This window comes from Stegostoma tigrinum, chromosome 36, assembly GCF_030684315.1.
Source record: "Stegostoma tigrinum isolate sSteTig4 chromosome 36, sSteTig4.hap1, whole genome shotgun sequence".
Lineage (NCBI taxonomy): Eukaryota > Metazoa > Chordata > Chondrichthyes > Orectolobiformes > Stegostomatidae > Stegostoma > Stegostoma tigrinum.
Genome location: NC_081389.1, coordinates 2012061 through 2027134, shown reverse-complemented (window position 1 = coordinate 2027134; position 15074 = coordinate 2012061). Strand labels below are relative to the sequence as shown.

The 15074-nt window shown below is 42.5% G+C and overlaps 1 protein-coding gene across 1 annotated transcript in view; it reads right to left on the bottom strand.

The window, feature by feature from the left end:
- ireb2 (iron-responsive element binding protein 2) overlaps window positions 1-15074 on the bottom strand; it is a 77495-nt gene that overhangs the window by 41765 nt on the left and 20656 nt on the right. The window contains exons 4-10 of the mRNA XM_059640118.1: window positions 13830-13967; window positions 12055-12276; window positions 11709-11778; window positions 8585-8768; window positions 2858-2997; window positions 2577-2748; window positions 2393-2493 (exon numbers count right to left, since the gene is read on the bottom strand). Of these exons, the coding sequence (XP_059496101.1) occupies window positions 2393-2493; window positions 2577-2748; window positions 2858-2997; window positions 8585-8768; window positions 11709-11778; window positions 12055-12276; window positions 13830-13967 (1027 nt within the window). The remainder of the gene's footprint in view (window positions 1-2392; window positions 2494-2576; window positions 2749-2857; window positions 2998-8584; window positions 8769-11708; window positions 11779-12054; window positions 12277-13829; window positions 13968-15074) is intronic.

Below are 15074 nucleotides of genomic sequence, written 5' to 3'. Positions count from 1 at the left end.
TCATAAGATTATAACTTGAGGTAAGTGCTGTAACAAAGCAAAGGAACTGCATTCATATAGTGCCTTTTAGTCATCAGTATGCTCAAAAACACTTCAATGTCACTGGTTCAAAATCCTGGAACACCCTCCCTATGGCACTATGATTGTGCCTATACTTCTGCAGAACTGCGACAGCTCCGGGCAGTAGCTCCCCACCACCTATTCCAGCGCAATGAGGGATGGGGAATAAATGCTGGTTCAGTCAGCAAAGTCCACATCCTATGAATGAGCAAAAAAAAAACACTAATGAAGCAGTTTTGATGCGTAGCTGAGATTCCGTAGACCTTTTAAATCAGAACTCTCAACTCTTCCTGCTACGCTCTAACAGATCTGATCGTGCATCTTCCAGTAAGAGTTATACAGCACAGAAACAGACCTTTCAATCCAACTTGTATGCACTGACCATACATCCTAAACTGATCTAGTCCCATTTGCCAGCATTTGGCTCATTTCCCTCTGAATCCTTCCTATTCATGTTCCCATCCAAATGCATTTCAAATGTTGTAATCGTACCCACCTGCACCACCTACTCTGGCAGCTCATTTCATACGTGTACCACCCTCTGTGCGTAAAAAGTTACCCCTCAGGTTCTTTTTAAATCTTTCCCCTCTCTACTTACTCCTATACCCTCTAGTTTAGATTGCTCTACCCTGGGGAAAAGACCATGGCTGTTCACCATATCCGCCCTCCTCATGATTTTATAAACCTCTATGCAGGTCAGCCTCTGATGCTCTAGAGGAAAAAGCCCCAGGCCTGTTCAGTCTCTGCAAATAGCTCAAGCCTTCCAATCCCTGAAACATCATGTAAATCTTTTGCAAACCCTTTCAAGTTGTACAACAGCCTTCCTAGAGCAGGGAGACCAGAATTGTACACAGTATTCAAAAGAGGCCTCAATGCTGTCATAGAACATAGAACATAGAACAGTACAGCACAGAACAGGCCCTTCAGCCCACGATGTTATGCCGACCATTGATCCTCATGTATGCACCCTCAAATTTCTGTGACCATATGCATGTCCAGTAGTCTCAAATGTCCCCAATGACCTTGCTTCCACAACTGCTGCTGGCAACGCATTCCATGCTCTCACAACTCTGTGTAAAGAACCCGCCTCTCACATCCCCTCTATACTTTCCTCCAACCAGCTTAAAACTATGACCCCTCGTGTTAGCCATTTCTGCCCTGGGAAATAGTCTTTGGCTATCAACTCTATCTATGCCTCTCATTATCTTGTCTACCTCAATTAGGTTCCCTCTCCTCCTCCTTTTCTCCAACGAAAAGAGTCCGAGCTTAGTCAACCTCTCTTCATAAGATAAGCCCTCCAGTCCAGGCAGCATCCTGGTAAACCTCCTCTGAACCCTCTCCAAAGCATCCATATCTTTCCTATAATAGGGCGACCAGAACTGGACGCAGTATTCCAAGTGCAGTCTAACCAAAGTTTTATAGAGCTGCAACAAGATCTCACGACTCTTAAACTCAATCCCCCTGCTAATGAAAGCCAAAACACCATATGCTTTCTTAACAACCCTGTCCACTTGGGTGGCCATTTTAAGGGATCTATGTATCTGCACACCAAGATCCCTCTTTTCCTCCACACTGCCAAGAATCCTATCCTTAATCCTGTACTCAGCTTCCAAATTTGATCTTCCAAAATGCATCACCTCGCATTTATCCAGTTGAACTCCATCTGCCACCTCTCAGCCCATCTCTGCATCCTGTCAATGTCCCGCTGCAGCCTACAACAGCCCTCTATACTGTCAACAACACCTCCAACTTTCGTGTCGTCTGAAAACTTGCTGACCCATCCTTCAATCCCCTCAGCCAAGTCATTAATAAAAATTACAAACAGTAGAGGCCCAAGGACAGAGCCCTGTAGAACACCACTCACCACTGACTTCCAGGCAGAATATTTTCCTTCTACTACCACTCGCTGTCTTCTGTTGGCCAGCCAATTCTGTATCCAGACAGCTAAGTTCCCCTGTATCCCATTCCTCCTGACCTTCTGAATGAGCCTACCATGGGGAACCTTATCCAAATGCCTTGCTGAAGTCCATATACACCACATCCACAGCTCGGCCCTCATCAACTTTTCTAGTCACATCCTCAAAGAACTCGATAAAGGTTTGTGAGGCATGACCTGCCCCTCTCAAAGCCGTGTTGACTGCATTTAATCAAGCCATGCTCTTCCAGATGCTCATAAATCCTATCCCTCAGAATCCTCAACCACAACACGACATCCCAACTTCTATACTCAATGCATTGATCAAGCATGTTGTTCCAGTCCCACTGATACCTTTAAAACCAAATCATTTAATTTAAATTCTCTTTGCTTGGTTTTCCTACCAAAAGTAATCACCTGGGAATATTCTGGGTCTTCTGAGGGATGCTGATGGTTTCTGAACAGCTTCACAGCTTTTAAATAGGTTTCCACAGTTTCAAGCTTTGTTTCACTGCAACCTGTTGTTTAAGAAGAAAAGTTAAGTTCAAAGAAAAAGCCTGTGACATTTGAGAGTTTCTATAAATTTTCCAGTCCATCTCACCTGTTTGCTTCAAGTGCCTTAATGTAATCTCGTCAACTGGGAAAAAGCTCACAGTAGCACCATATTCAGGACACATGTTTGCTATTGTTGTTCTGTCTGCTACAGACAGTTGGGACACCCCGGGACCAAAGAACTCAACGAACTTTCCCGAAACTCCTACTTGTCGGAGATGCTGGGGGATGGTTGGAAAGAAAATTAACAAAAATGAATCATCACCTGTCTTTGCTTAGTTAACATTACAACTTGAAGGGCGAAAGAAAAATTCCAGAACATTGTCCTACCTTTGTTATACTTAAAACAACATCGATTGAAGTAGCCAAAGGGTCTGTGGTCCCCACTAGTTTACATCCGACTACCTCAGGTAACGTCAGCGTGACTGGTTGGCCCAGCATGACTGCCTCACTCTCTATCCCACCAACCCCTGGACAGTAAACAAATACCACTCTATTCACTTATGTGACATAAAGACAAGGAACACTTTTATAATCATTCAAGCAAGCATTTTGCAAACTGTCTCCAGAAATACTCCAGTGTGGGTGCAAATTCAGCATATATTAATGCCTTCGCCCAGATCCAATTGGCACACCACAAAGCGTAGGTGTGAGGTTATTTTCTACCCAATAATTAGCTATCACATTACATGCTACTGTATACACAATATACAAATGTTTTTAACTGATCATGCAATTTTGGAGCTGAGCAAATAGTAATATCAAATTTGGCATTTTTCAGGTGCTTAAGTTGTTAATGTCAGTACACAAAAACGTGATATCCAATACTCAATGAATTACCTTTGAACAAATAGAAAGTGGTTACAAACTTTTAAAAACATTAATTTATTGGTCATGAACACTGGATCTGGTCATAAACTAGTGTAAAACAGCTGACAATTCTTTAACACATCAAATGGAAATATAATTATGACTGCAATTCAGATATTCTGTCAATAAAATGTCCTTGGCACTTTAACAAGAATGTGAAAGCTAACCAATTATCTTCGCATTATTGTCTCTGAGCCAATTTGGAATTCATGTTAACACTATTACAGAGACATAAGAACTAGGAGCAGGAGTAGGCCATCTTGCCCCTCGAGCCTGCCCCGCCATTTAATAAGATCATGGCTGATCTTTTTGAGACTCAGCTCCATTTACCCGTCCACTCACCACAGCCCTTAATTCCTTTATACTGTTCAAAAATGTATCTAGCCTTGCCTGAAAAACATTCAGTGAGGTAGCTTCAACCGCTTCACTGGGCAGGGAATTCCACAGATTCACAGCCCTTTGGGTGAATAAGTTCCTCCTGACCTCAGTCCTACATCAGCTTCCCTTTATTTTGAGGCAATACCCCCTAGTCCTAGTTTCACCTGCTAGCGGAAACAACCTACCTGCCTCCACTTTATCTATTCCCTTCGTATTCTTATATGTTTCTATAAAACCTCCCTTCATTCTTCTGAAATCCAATGAGTATACGCCCAGTCTACTCAGTCTCTCCTCATAATCCAACGCTTTCAACTCTGGAATCAACCGAGTGAATGTACTCTGCAAGGCCTCCAGTGCTAGTATATCCTTCTCAAGTAAGGAGACCAAAACTGCATACAGGTGCAGCACAGCCTTCCTATTTTTAAACTCCATCCCTCGAGCAATGACAGACAAAATTCCATTTGCCTTTTTAATTATCTGCTGCACCTGCAATCCTACCTTTAGCGATTCATGCACAAGGACATCCAAGTCCCTCTGCACAGCAGCACGCTGGAAATTTTTTACCATTTAAAACACAGTCCACTTTGCTGTTATTCCTACCAAAATAGATGACCTCACACTTATCAACATTGTACTGCATCTGCCAGACCTTTGCCCACTCACTTAGACTATCCATATCCCCGTGCAGACTTTCAGTGTCTTCTGCACACTTTACTCTACTATTCACCTTAGTGTCATCTACAAATTTTGACACACCACCCTTAGTCCTCAACTCCAAATCATCTAAGTAACTTGAAAACAATTGCAGTCCCAACACTGGGATGCATTTCATCAGGGCGAGGAGACTTGTCTACCTTTAGCCCCATTAGCTTGGCCAGCACTGCCTCCTTAGTGATAATGGTAGTTTCTAGGTCCTCACCTGCTCTTACCTTCTGGCCATCAGTTTTCGGCATGTTACTTATATCTTCCACTGTGAAACCGACACGAAATAACTTCAATGCCTCGGCTATTTCCTCATTTCCAGTTATTAAATTGGCCTTCTCATCTTCTAATGGACCAATGTTTACCTGCGCCACTCTTTCACGATTTACATGTTTATAGAAACTTTTACTGACTGTTTTTATATTCTGAGCTAGTTTACTCTCGTAATCTCTCTTACTTTTCTTTGTAACTTTTTTTGTGGCTTCCTGTTGGCCTTTAAAGATTTCCCAGTCTACTAGCTTCCCACTACGCTTTGCTTTTTTGTATGTGTTTTTTTTCCCATCTGATACTTTCTTTTACTTCCTTAGTCAGCCATGGATGTCTATCTCTTTTCCAACAGTTCTTCCTTATAGAAAATAGAACATTACAGCACAGTACAGGCCCTTCGGCCCTCAATGTTGTGCCGACCTGTCATACCGATCTCAAGCCCATCTAACCTAAACTATTCCATGTACGCCCAAATGCTTGTCCAATGACGAATTAAATGTACCTAAAGTTGGCGAATCTACTACCGTTGCAGGCAAAGCGTTCCATTCCCTTACTACTCTGAGTAAAGAAACTACCTCTGACATCTGTCCTATATCTTTCACCCCTCAATTTAAAGCTATGCCTCCACGTGCTCGCCATCACCATCCTAGGAAAAAGGCTCTCCCTATCCACCCTATCTAACCCTCTGATTATTTTATATGTTTCAATTAAGTCACCTCTCAACCTTCTTCTCTCCAATGAAAACAGCCTCAAGTCCCTCAGCCTTTCCTTGTAAGACCTTCCCTCCATACCAGGCAACATCCTAGTAAATCTCCTCTGCACCCTTTCTAAAACTTCCACATCCTTCTTATAATGCGGTGACCAGAACTGTACACAATACTCCAAGTGCAGCTGCACCAGAGTTTTGTACAGTTTCACCATAACCTCTTGGTTCTGGAACTCGATCCCTCTATTAATAAAAGCTAAAACACTGTATGCCTTCTTAACAGCCCTGTCAACCTGGGTGGCAACTTTCAAGGATCTGTGTACATGGACACAGAGATCTCTCTGCTCATCTACACTGCTAAGAATCTTACCATTAGCCCTGTACTTTGCCTTCTGGTTAGTCCTACCAAATCACTGGAATATACTCCTGCTGAGCACTGAAAAATCGTTTTGAAAGTCCTCCATTGTTCCTCAAATGACCCACCACAAAGTTTTTGCTTCCAGTCTACCTTAGCTAACTCCTCCCTCATCCCATCATAGTCTCCTTTGTTTAAGCACAGGACATTGATACTGGATTTAACCTTTTGACGCTCCATCTGTATTTTAAATTCGACCATACTGTAATCGCTCATTCCGAGAGGATCCCTAACTGAGACTGCAGGGGTTTGACGAAGTCTTCACATCATCTTCACATAGCAATTAGGGATGGGCAGCTAATACAGACAATCTGGATAACCCATAAACAGGAGACAGAAAAGTTCTGCCTGGGCTTGTGAATGTTGAGTGAACATGCAAACTGTTCCAAGATCTACCAAAGTTGTAGTCTTACGCAACCATGTTCTCTCAGCACAAAGTCAAACGGCCAGGTTATTTTGTTTTCAGTAACAGGGAAAGACAATTCACAGGAAATTCTTTTCAAGTAGCCTCACTTTTTTTCCCTCCAATTCATCAAAAATAGGTCATTATCTTTAAACTGCAAGGACGACATTAGGATGACGACATCACCATCAACGGCTGCCCCTCACAGACGAGGATGACTCTCTTCCACTCTTAGAGTGAGTCCACAGGTGGCTGTACAGATCCGTCCATCTAACGCAGGCTCTGTTACACTTGGGGCAGAAGGTTGTCATGGGAAGGGTTGGGTGGGGCACTGGCATGGCAGCACACTCCTTTCACTGTGTTCACTTGACTTCCACTTTTTCCCCGATGGCAAGTCTCAAGGCCCAACGTCGTTCTCGATGTTCCTTCTCCATTTTGAGAGTCTTCGGCCAGTGATTTCCAAACATCTGTGGGAATGCTGCAAAATATCACTGAGGCTCTTCCTCTGTCCACCCAGGGATTACCCTGCTGTTTTGAAGCTGGGAGTGGAACACCTTCTTGGCGAGTCTCACGTTGGGCATGTGGACAACGTGCTCTGTCCCATGCAGCCAACCAAGGGTGGTTAGTGTCCCACTGATGGGGACATTGACCTGGTCAGATCTTTGTAGATCTTTCTTCCCATGGATTCACAGGATCATAGAATCCCTACAGTGTGGAAACAGGCCCTTCGGCCCAACAGGTTCACACCGCCCCTCCAAAGAGCATTCCACCCAGATCCATTCCCCTATTCCTGAATTTCCCACGTCTAACACACCTAACCCAAACATCCCTGGAGATTATGGGCAATTTAGCTTGGCCAATTCACCTACTCTGCACATCTTTGGACTGTGGGAGGAAACCGGAACACCCAGAGAATGTTCAAACGCCACACAGACAGTCACCAGAAACTGGAATAGAACCTGGGTCCCTGCCTCTGTGAGACAGCAGCGTTAACCACTGAGCCACCATGCTGTCCTAACTTGCGCAGGCAGCATTTACAGTACTGCTCCAATGTCTAGAGGTACCTGCTGTAGACAGTCCACGTTTCAGAGCCATACAGAAGGGTGGAACCACTACAGCTCTGTGAACCATGATCCTGGCGTTGGAGCTTTTATTATTGCTCTTGAACACCCTTTTCCTCAGGCTGTGCTAGCACACCGAATGTAGCGCTGTATCCCTTCATCAATAGCCACATAAATAGACATCAACCAACACCTGCTTGAAAATTTTGCTAGGGTAACTGGTCAAACCTATGAGTTTCACCACAAGTATCTGAATCACCTTCTACAATAGTTCTTAACATTTTAGGTCGAAGGATACTTTTCCCAAAGGGCTTAATAATTATTGACAAGCTTTGAATAGCATTGTGACTGAATACTTCAACAGAATCTTCCTGCTCTTCCTGGAATGGTATTAGACTCAGAGCCTTCTCACCTTGGGAATTCATGAGAGACTTTACACCTTCTACCTTGCGACAGAACTGCTAAGTGGAAGATTTCTGTTTACTGCCCTGTCCACTTTCTGGCACATGGCATTCAAGCAACTGTGACTCAGCTAGCAACTGGAGTGGACATGGGCATGTACCCAGCCTAAGCTGCCATAACAGCCTGTCACATTCACATCATTTCACACAGCACCATTTAAAAATCTCAGTTCTGAAGAGGAAATTTCATTTTAAGAAGGTACAAAATGAAGCCCGGTGGAGAATGCAACTGGAGTTTAATCTTTTACTTACTGATACCCAATGTGCAAGCTAAGCCCATCCTTTCTTACGTACATATAACTTCTAATACCCACATGAAACCCCAGTTCATGCTCACCACCTGAATATAATTAAACACAATTACAATATAGTGAGTAAACAAATAACAGCAAGAGTCTATCTCCTCATTCTTGTTCTGATCCTCAACTCTAAAGACTGTTAAAACAGTGAGGTTCTCAGTGCAAGTGAATTAACATAGGTAGCGGGTCATTGCAAATGAATCTACTTGGTTTGGCTCTTGTTCTTTCAGCCTCAAAATCCTTTAAATCAGACTCTTCACTGAGGGTTTGTCAAAAACATTCAGAAAATACAGATAACTCCCAATTAACTGGGTCAGTGAGATTCACGCTTTAAAAGAAATGACCAATTTTAAACAAATGAATTTAAAAGACTACAAATAACTAAACAGTCAGATGTCAATTATTTGTACAGCTGTTTCAAGTGAAGGTGTTTGCTTCTAGTTGCCCAATTTAAGTGGTTATACGTAATAAGTGAGTGACTAAATGCAGACTTACCCCATCCTAGAATTCCAAGACCATTCACCATAGTTGTATGAGAATCGGTGCCTACCACACTATCGGGGAAGAAAACATCTCTTAGATCAAACACTACGCGGGACAGATATTCTAGGTTTACTTGGTGCACTATTCCACTTCCTGGTGGCACCACAGTCACATTCTGAAATACTTTGGAAGCCCACTGCATCAAAAGAATAGACAGCAGGAGAAAAAGTGATTAAAAATCTTTAAAATCAAACGATGTAAACATCACATTCCAACTCTGAAACAGTTCTGTCGGTAACATTTTAAAACTCATGCTTTGATCTGGCTCAAATCAGAATGGGGTTCTACTTTTACTGTTTTTTCTTCACTACAGACAGCCCTCAAAAAGAGCACATTTCTTGCAATCTGCTGTCCCTGCCTGCCTTTGTTATGGAATGTGTTCAGTGTAAATGCAACCCTCTTTAAAGATTTCACAGACACTAATGCCCTTCAATACAGCAACAGAGAATTCAAGAAACAATTAACAGATAAGGCAGAACCTGTCAATAAAACACAGAGACTGACATTTCACTTGGGTCACTGTGCTTTGATCTAAATACCAGGAAGCACTTCCCCCTGGTGATCCCTCATTCTGACGATGCTTGAACAGAATTCCAAAGGAGCAAGAGACACGGACAGAAAGAAAGAGAATGAGAAAGAGAGAGGCTATAAGAGACAGTGAAAAGTAAAAGGCTAAGAGGTAGAGGAAGAGCAGAATTAAAAAGAACATCCAAAATTGGCATTCAACATGGGAAGCCAGTCATTGGCCAGCTCATGCTCAATGAGCAGTTGATGTGTTTTCTTGAGTTTTCAGCCTTAAAGGTGACACCATCACAGACAGTCTTATGCATTCTCTTAACAGCTACTGGGGTCAAAGCCAATCTTCAAGTCAGTTTTCAGGGTACCTCTGAAACACTTCAATCAGTACAATTTCTACCCCCAGCCTTCAACCAAGTGTCCAGATTCTGATGCACTGTGTGTGCCTAGTACAGTTGCCATGTGACAACAATCTACGCTTTAGGGGCCTGCATTCAGGAGGATTCTTGAGCTCATCCACAGACTAATCTGGTGTTCTGGAAGCATTATGGCATGTTACCCAGAGTCAATAATACTATTGTAAAAAGAGCCAGGTTTATACCTGGCATGGTCTCAGGGTAGTCCAAAGCACTTTACTATACTACCATAACACTATGAGACATAGTAGTGAAATTAGGCCATTTGGCTTACCAAAGCTGTGCCACTATTCAAACATGGCTGATTGGGGTTGAAGAACCTTTCTCTCACTTTCTCCCTATAACCCTTGATCCTCTTGATAATCAAGACCTATCAATCTCAGTTTTAAATGTGCTCAATGACCTGGCCTCCACAACCTTCTGTGGCAGTGAATTCCATAGACTGCACTCCCTGGCTGAAGTCGTTTCTCCTTATCTCTAAAAGGTGTTCCCTTTACTCTAAGGCTGTGCCCTTGGGTCCTATTCTCTCCTAACAATGGAAGGATCTTCCCAATATCAACTCTGTCCAGGCCATTCAGTATTCTGAAAGTTTCAATTTGATCCCCCCCATATCCTTCTAAACTCCAATGAGTATAGTCTCAGAGTCCTCAAACGTTCCTCATATGTTAAGCTTTCCCTTCCTAGGACCACTCTCGTGAACCTCCTCTGATACCGGTCTAGGGCCAGTACATCCTTCCTAAATTATGAGACCCAAAACTGCACACAATACTCCAAATGTGGCCTGACTAGAACCTTATAAAGCCTCAGTAGTACATCCCTGTTTTTATATTCAAGTCCTCTCAAGAAAACGTTGTATTTGCCTTCCTGACTACTGGCTCAACCTGCAAGTTTACCTTGAGAGAATCCTGGACTAAAACTCCCAAGTCTCTTTGCACTTCAGACTTCTGAATTTTCTCCCCATTTAGAAAATAGTCCAGAGGCAGTAGGAACTGCAGATGCTGGAGAATCTGAGATAACAAGGTGTAGAGCTGGATGAACACGGCAGGCCAAGCAACATCAGAGGAGCAGGAAGGCTGACATTTTGGGCCTAGACCCTTCTTCAGAAATGGGGGAGGGGAACGGGGTTCTGAAATAAATAGGGAGAGAAGGGGAGGCAGAAAGAAGATGGACAGAGGAGAAAATAGGTGGAGAGGAGACAGACAGGTCAAAGAGACAGGGATGGAATCAGTAAAGATGAGTGTAGGTGCAGAGGTAGGGATGAAAAGGTCAGTCCAGGGAGGACAGACAGGTCAAGGGGGTGGGATGAGACTAGTAAGTAGGAGATGGGGGTGGGGCTTACGGTAGGAGGGGATAGGTGGGAGGAAGGACAGGGTAGGGAGGCGGGGACGAGCTGTCCTTCCTCTGACCTATCCCCACCCCCATGTCTTACCTACCAACCTCATCCCGCCCCCTTGACCTGTCCATCCTCCGTGGACACCTATCTCTTCCCTTCAGAAAAAAAATACCGTGTTATTTTAGAAACAGGTTGGTTTTCTGCAAGTTATCATTTGAAACAGATTTCAATTTGCATCAAATGATACACTAATTATGTCTGCAAAGTGAGAGCTTCCCATATGGAGCCCCTAGTTGAAATTCTGGGGTCACAAGCTCTTGAGGTTGCAACAGAACTTTGGCAGTTATAACAACCGTAGCACCACTCTCTCGGTTCTCAGCTGAGATGTACCCACAATTTCCCAGCATCAAATTGGAGTCAATTGGAGAAAAAACACTTGGGAAGCACTGGCATAAACAACTTTCAGTCAAAGAAAATTTTCATGATCTGTGGCTCTCTGCTACATAGCCCACAGCGTGACAACAGGGTTTACTTTGAGATTAAAGACTTAGAAATATTTAGACCAGAGCAGAGTACACAGACATAACTGAGTTGTCATTTCTCCAACTTTAGTTTTAGATTTTCATTATAATTAAGAAAGTACGGTTTTGTAATGAAAACTACAAACTTGAGAACAAATAGTCCCACAGTGTCCACGAGAAGTGTGTACTCATTCTGTCAAACCTACCTACAGTTTCCATTCTAAGAATGGACAAATGACTTCATTATAGAAAGTAACCCTGAAATACTATATTTTAATAGATATATGCACCTTAAAAAATTGCAGCCGCTCCTTATTTCTGCTGAATTCCATTTCTTGGTTCTTTATCAAAGTTTCTGGTCTAGAGAAAATTTTTAAAAAGTCAATGAGTAATAGCAATGATTTTAAATTTGATTTTTAAACCACAGACAAACCACAATGATATACTGCTGTTTGCATTTAATGACGGGCAACAAGCAAGAAACACTTCTGCCTGTCTTTGACATCACTTCGACTCAGCCATGACAAACAGAACACACCAGGTGAGACTGTAATCTTGAAGATGTGACTAACTTCAGAAGACGGTGACTTTTCAGTTTTCCATTGCAAAATATTAAACAGCAGTGAGCAGTCTTACCCAGCTACAGGTTGCAGGTGAAAAGGACAAAGCAGAGGTGTGTTCTCTATCTCTGTGGCGCGTTGTTTTGAGGAAGGGGAGCTCGCTTCACTGTGGCATGAACTCAAACAGCTGATGGAACGTTGGCAAGGCGAGCTTTTCATTGGCAGCTTGCTGCTGGAAACTCTAGGCACTGCTCCAGAGCCATCGCCACCCCCTGGATTTGGAGCGTTTTGAATGGCACTAACCAAAAAAAAAAGTACAATTACAGGCCTTGCGGATTAAGTGGCTCATTTACAAAACAAAAATTATAAGAGCTGAATTTGCAAAATGCTCTTTAACTAATCCATTTTATAAGAACATCAGCACAAGTGGGTGATTTGGCTCCATGAGACTGAGCTACCCTTCAATAAGATTATGGGTGATCTGACTGTTGCCCAAACTCCGTTTTCCTGCATGTCTCCCACAACCCCGTCAATGATAAAACGGCTTCTCTCTCAACCTTGGACAGTAAAAGAAAACTTCCTTTACATATTGGTTTAAATTTACAAACTATTTTACCAAACAGATAAGTACATATAACATTACCCCAGAAGTTTATAGGTTTCAGGTTTGTCTACAAAAAGATTCAAAAAAGTGTGCAAAGTATACTGATGCTTCTATGTTGAAAATGAGATATTGCAAATTTTCAAGGAAAGAGCCAGGGAGTGGGGCCATTGGATAGATCTTGCAAAGACCCCATACTGACATGACAGAGTGGCCTATGGCCATTCTACACAATCTAATGGATTTACAAGGATTCTATTTTCTGACATTACCACATCAAATACAATGTTAAATAAATGCAATCAGTACAGGCCCTATGGTCTCTCTGCACATCCTAAATAACAGAAATATTATGCTAATGAGTAAGAAAGTATTAAGACAAGTTTAAAATTTGATGACTCTTTGGATTTCCTCAAAGATCTCATTTTGAAAACCTATTCTTCCGTAGAATAGACTGGAAAATCTTGCAACACTGATGAACGGTTAGTGGGCTCATTGCATCTGGGTCACCTATCTTTGTCCCTTTCTCCCTACATAGCAACAAATTTGAGCCAAGATAAGCTGCTTAGCCGCCCACCACCAAGACTGACGTTTTCAATTTCTATAACAGCAAACTCCGCTCTTTAGTCTGATAAAACTTTCCCTACGCTGTTACCTTTACACTTGAGTATTCCAGCAGACTCCTTGCCAGCCTCCCTAATTCTACCATCTGTCAATGCAAGATAATCCTAAATTTTGTTTGTCATGTTCTAACTCGCAGCGAGTCCTGTTCACCTATGACCTTAATGCTCACGCACTATCACTGGCTCATAAGCAAAAACTTCATTTTAGAATTTTCATTTCTATTTACAAAGCCTTCCATGTCAAAGGCCCTCAGTGCCCTTGTAATCTCCAGTCCCAAAACCCCTCCAATATATCTACATGGGTTGAGTTTGATTATCCTGAATTTAAGTGTTCACCATCAGTGGCAGAGCATTCAGCTGCCAAACCCTAAGCTCTGGAAGTCACTCCCTAAACCTCTTCATCTCTTGAAAATAAACATTAAAACTTGTAGAAATTTTTGTTATCTAGCTTCATGTCTCTTGTCAATTTTTGCCTGATAATGCTTCAGAGAAATGCAATGGAATGCCTTACTACGTTAAAGCATTATAGAGACTGCTAAATGTACATACAAATTGTGGTTGCAAAAACTGATGCAGTTCAACAATGTAAAATTCCAAGCAAATTTTAGTCACATTTCATTTCCTTGCCTTTTACTAAAATCAATCTGTATTGAATGGTCAACAATCAGATCAGTTGGACAGACTGGATTGACTTTGCTAGGGTCTCCTCCATGTTTCTTCACTGCTTCCCTCATGGCTGCAAAATCCACCACTGCAGGAATCCCACTGAAATAAATAGAACAGACAATCAGAGACATTATCTAACCTCCTGCATTTGGAAGGAGGAAATTATATGAGACTGCATTGCTTATTGATTCCACCACTAGGTGCTGTGAATGACTGCACAAGCCTACAAGCACAGGTTAGTTATGTGGCAGCCAATAAAACGGCAGTTGCCTAGAACCATAGTAGCACTGCGCGCATAATCATGCTGCAGGTCCCAGGCAAACTCCTGAGTACTGGCCCTCAGTAAAATATACTCAGTCAACTGAACTGCATGTTGAACAGCAATACTGGAACCTGCCTGCAGCCTAAGTCTGATACAGAGTAAAGAGTGTTGGCTCCCTAGGTAAAGCAAAGTGACTTTAATCAGTTATTCTTTTGGAAGTGAAAGTGAAAGGAGCAACTACAATCTATGGAAGGAATTGGTGCAAATAGGCTAAATCTATTTAAAGCTGTGTCACTTCATACTGCTGCCCTCGAAAGCAAAGCCGACTAAATGACAAAGGAAATGCGCGCAGTAGACAGTAGGTCTGCTGCTGCAGAGATGTCAAAACACTTCCAGAGAGATCATGGATTCCAAAGTGTGGAGCTGGAGGATCACAGCAGGCCAGGCAGTTGAGGGTCCCCACCCGAAATGTCAGCTTTCCTGTTCTCTGATATTGCCAGGGCTTGCTGTGTTCCTCCACCTTCATACTTTGTTATCTGTGACTCCAGCATATGCAGCTCTTGTTATCTACAGAGAGATCATTTTGCCTGACATCACCAGCACCATTTAGGCACATGCAGGTGGAAGACATCTTGGCAGTCACAACACGTTGAATTGAATTGTTAAGTTTATTTTCACATGTACTCAAATTATGAGCACCGTGAGAAGTTTACAAATTGCCACTTACAGTGTCATCACTGGTACAAAGATACCTAGGTATAGAATCTTGGTACAAAGCAGAAAAAACAAAGAAAACAAAGTTAAAAGATTAAACATTACAGTCTTTCTTAGTGAAACATAGAAAAACAAGTAAACTCTTAACAGTTCAACGCCATAGTCCCTAAGCACCTAGCCAGGCTGGGCTTACACTCCGCCACTCAGGGTTATGTTTCTTTGTTTTTTTT